This window comes from Nestor notabilis, unplaced genomic scaffold, assembly GCF_000696875.1.
Source record: "Nestor notabilis isolate BGI_N333 unplaced genomic scaffold, ASM69687v1 scaffold7476, whole genome shotgun sequence".
Classification (NCBI taxonomy): domain Eukaryota; kingdom Metazoa; phylum Chordata; class Aves; order Psittaciformes; family Psittacidae; genus Nestor; species Nestor notabilis.
In genome coordinates, this window is record NW_009931403.1 from 1,298 (window position 1) to 6,099 (window position 4,802).

At 37.0% G+C, this 4,802-nt stretch overlaps 1 protein-coding gene across 1 annotated transcript in view; it reads right to left on the bottom strand.

Annotated features, from left to right (window-relative positions):
- Nucleotides 1-527: 527 nt before the first annotated feature.
- The window catches only part of SPATA5L1 (spermatogenesis associated 5-like 1), a gene marked incomplete at its 5' end in the record, with an annotated part of 8,229 nt that continues 3,954 nt past the window's right edge, over nucleotides 528-4,802 (bottom strand). Inside the window, 5 exon segments of the mRNA XM_010015869.1 lie at nucleotides 528-738; nucleotides 1,412-1,537; nucleotides 2,185-2,319; nucleotides 2,931-3,158; nucleotides 3,548-3,757. Of these exon segments, the coding sequence (XP_010014171.1) occupies nucleotides 586-738; nucleotides 1,412-1,537; nucleotides 2,185-2,319; nucleotides 2,931-3,158; nucleotides 3,548-3,757 (852 nt within the window).

The window sequence follows — 4,802 nt, forward strand, 5'->3', positions numbered from 1 at the left end:
TATCTGCTTACTCGATCCAACTGCTTGTATAGGAAAGCAGTAACTGATCTAGAATTATTCCCCAAAACCCAGACTCTAAACCTACAACAAGGTATTCAGCACTGACAGCCTTTTCACCACCACTGCGTTTTGGAATGTGCTTGTAAGAAAGCAAGTCTGTAGATACGCACATATAAAACACCTGACATTTTCTACCGTATGGGACTTACTTCTTCCTATTTAACTATTTAGGAACTTCACAACATAGTTTAAATTAAATATTCTTATTATGCCAGTGTTTGTACTGAGAATTAGGAAATCTACAGTAACACTAAGCTGTTCCACAATGCTTTATCTAAGTATCTGAATTACTTGTTTCTAGGTAGAAACCTAGCCAAAGGAAACAAGATTTGAAACAAGATTTTCATTTATTCTCCATTACTGAAATCACGTATTTTTCTCAAGTGAACTTTTACACATTGAAAACTACAGTACAAAAATAAAGGTACCAAAAAAAGTGCAGTATTAAAAAGCAGGAAAGATGTAAACCATTGCAAACTTTGTGATGTATTTAAGAATACCTATGCTACATCACTCCTTTTTGATTCAGGAAGCTAATTCTTGATTATAGATTTTTTCATAAAATTCCAAGTCTTTCATGTTTAAGGATGGTTTTACAGTCCTCAATGATTTTACAAAATGCTCGTGTTTTACAGCAGTTGCTTCAAGTCCATTCTCTTGCAATGCCAACAAAGCAGCCTTTAAAAGGAAAAAAAAAAAAAAAACCACCTTAAAATGTTTATCACGTTTTAATTGGCAAAGAAATTAAGTATTCTAAAATATTTTACATGAAACAATTTCAGGTAAAGCATCTGAAAACAGCATCATATAGTTTATGGTTATTTAGCAGTAGATACAGTATCAAATAAAATTACAGCAACTCTTTCATTTGCTTTTTTGTCCGGATTGGACAATATATCTTTGATCACTTAAGTAGCTGGATTTTCCTCTCATTCTGTCTTTTATGCAACTAACCTCAAATACTTACAGATTTATCTTCTCAATTTTTTTCCTCTCTACCCTTGACAGCACATACTAATTTCAGCTAAAAATGCTGCAGTTGCTTGTAGTACAGAGATCACAATTCATCTAGATGTGAGCCTGGATTAGAAAGGGCCATGTGAAAAAAAGGGTAGTACAGGTCCTTAACTTCTAGTAAATTATCACAGAAAGCCTTTATTCTTATTTGCCTTTTTTATTTAAATAATTTAGGTTCTTCAGCTTTAATAATTCTCTTTGTATTTTCATTACAAACTGTGAAAGAATCCATATACAGACAGGCTGGTAACATCTATGAACTAGCTCTTTTTTCATTGAAAGGTTTCATTTTCAGTTTATTTCACAGATTCATCCAACCATGAATACTTCTTACCTCCTTGCACAGATTTTCAATATCAGCTCCAGAGAAGAGGTCTGTTAGAACTGCCACATCTTGTAATGACACATCAGTATCTAATGGAATTTTTTCTGTGCAGATTTTCAAAATGGAAAGCCTTCCCTGTAGGATTGTGCATATTATACAACAAAACCAAACAAACCAAGAATTAATCCCTCTCCAAGGCAGGACCAAATTAGAAATTAGAACTAATGAAAATAAGAGTACCAGAACTACTTGGTTTTGGTGGAAGAGTGAATAAAATGCTATTAATGGAGATAATCATAAAGAGTATTATCTTGCATATTAAAGACTGTTATTTGCAGTTACTCATTACCTCATGAAAACACAGCATTTTAGACTGAAGAGTCCATATTTGGCCTGCTTTGGGTCAACATTATTTTTTTAGGGAAACTCACACATAGCTACACTACTCTTGGGAACAGGGCACAAAAATGATTTTAAGCATGGACATACAACTTGTTATGGTACTTTATAAACTAGCTTGATTTTGTAAATACAGAATCATTCCAGATTTTGTCTGCCTTCTATATGTGCTATTATAGCTACAGACAGCAGTTCAAATGTTACTGGTGTTTAAATCACAAATGCAATTATTCCCCTCTTTAAACTTCTTCATTGTACCTTATGTTTAATGAATCATCCATCAGTTTAATATATTACAGGAACATGTCCTCATTTGCTCTTAAAGTATGCTGGCAATTAATACCTCTCCATTTAAATCCAAGTATGGCTTTGCAATACATCACCTTCAGATCCGGAGGTGGAATATAGATGACCTTGTCTAGCCTTCCAGGACGCAGTAAGGCATCATCCAACATATCTGGTCTATTTGTTGCAGCAACTACCATGAAATCCTTGTTCAAAGTTTCCTGAAACTCTAGCTAAGAGATTATATAAACACAGGGCAACATGGTTAAGAGAACTAATATCTTTAGGTAATATCTAACTGCTAACAAGGAAAGGGGAAGGACAAAAATATGTTTCTTTACATGTAGTTACCTTCCTTTCAATATTAGTATTTTATTTTTCTTCAGGTAAAAACTGCCTTGGTGCAGGCCAGATTAAGTGACAAGGAAGAAATAGATGTGCTAGTTTTGCATAAAGTACATATGAGAAAAGCACTGCAAATGAAGTAGGGGTAAAAAGTAAGTTCAGGAAGGAACCTGTACAATAGTAAAAATCACACAGTTAGCCTAAAAAATTACCTTACTGTCAAGCAAGAGGATTTTTGTGACAGAAGATGAACACCAATTAGTAATGCTCTTTAGCCTGTGTGGGTGTTTTGTTCAAAGTCTCATTGATGAATAATGTATGTAAAAAGCTAGCAGCCTATATACAGTACTTTTTAGAAATGATGACAGTAGAAGAGCATCTTGCTTATTTTTTAGCCTGAGGATTTTAAGTTTAAAAAGTGTGATTCAACAACTAAAATTTTTGGAACAACTGGACAGCATTTATCATCCTTCCTATATGGAAAAGGGAACATAAATACCTTTCTTTCCTCATCACTTTGTTCTTGACATTGACCCTCAAGCTGCAGCTTGCTTCCTCTTCTTTCTGTGACTTTCAGCCCAATACCATCCAACTCATTGAGAAGAACAGAAAGAACCCGCTCCGAGACACCATGGCTAGTTTTGCAATGTGACCGAGACCCCAAGATAGAGTCAATCTCATCTAGGAATATTATTGCTGGGGTATTCGCTCTTGCTTGGCGAAAAACCTTTTTAAAAATATTAATAAAGGAAAACATCAGTGCATACATTCTGCCAGGTAAGAAGAAAACACCTATTTACACATACTCTGTATTTCAGTTGAATTTAAAAGATACACTCGAAGACTCACAGGAACTGTTCTGGCTTACATTTACTATAGACAAGGTCTTATTTAGATTCCTAAATGAACTGAAAACAAAAGGGTAGAAATACATTCAAAGCTTAAAATTGGTATAATTTTAGGGCTAGATTCTCAGTTTATATACATCTGAATCTGAAAGCTATCTTATTTAATAATCAGATGACAGCTTTAACTATCATCTTTTCAATAACAAAATTTAGACCATCACAAAAATCAAGCAGAAATAATCTATAGGCTTTACACAAAAAACTGTACCTGAGACAAAATCTTCTCTGAATCTCCAACGTAAGGTGAGAAGAGGTCAGCACCACTTACAGAGAAAAAGGAACAGTGACAACTTGTGGCCAGAGCCTTCACCACCGTGGTTTTGGCACACCCTGATGGCCCATACAGAAGAATACCCTTTGGATGAGACAGGCCCATCCTAGCAAATGCCTGAGGAAATTTCATAGGCCACTCAATACTCTGTCAATACATAAAAAAGTGATGAAATTCTTAGTAACAGAACTAGAATTCATAGGCAATCAGTAACACCGCTGAGCGCATTATTTCCTTTCCTTGGTAGAAACAGTAATTTGAAATCAAAGAACACTAGCTCATCTTTCTTTTATATAACACTCCCTTCTTAAAGCGTCTTCTCAGTGTCAAATACAACAAAAGGCAGCTCTTGAGAGATGACGGACAAGCTGTCGCTGGCTACACATTCAGGAATGGACAAATTCTTTGGATGCAAGACAAGTATTTTTCAGCTACTCAAAACGATGCTTATTTTTTATTTCATGATACTACACTTGGTAGTGACATCTTGTTAGAAGAGTTCTAACAAATACTGCAATATCTTAATGAAGTATAAAAAAAATGTTTTAAAATAAATGGGTCGGGGCAATCCCCAGCACAAATACAGGCTAAGCAGAGAATGGACTGAGAGCAGGCTTGAGGAGGAGTTGGGGGTGGTGGCTGACAAGAAGCTCAACATGAGTGTGTGCTCGCAGCCCAGAAAACCAACCAGGTTGCATCAAAAGGAGTGTGACCAGCAGGTCAACGGAGGCGATTCTCCCCCTCTACTCCACTCTTGTGGACCTCTCCTGGTCTCCAGCCTCCTGGAGTACTGTGTTCAGCTCCGGGGCCCCCAGCACAAAGAAGGAGATGAACCTGCTTGAGCAAGTTCAGAGGAGGCCTTGAGATGCTCCGAGGGCTGGAGCACCTCTCCTACACAAACAGGCTGAAAGATTTGGACTTGTTCAGCCTAGGGAAGAGAAGGATCAGGGGAGATCTTATGACAGCCTTCCAATACCTAAATGGGGCCTAGAAGGAATCTGGAGAGGAACTTTTTACAAGAGCATGAAGGGACAGGACAAGGGGGAATGGTTTTAAACTAAAAGAGGGGAGATTCAGTTTAGATATTAGGAAGATATTCTTTACTGTGAGGGTGGTGTGGGACTGGAACAGGTTGCCCAGGGAAGTTGTGGCTGGCCCCAACCCGGGTGGGGTCAAAAGCCGACCGGGACTG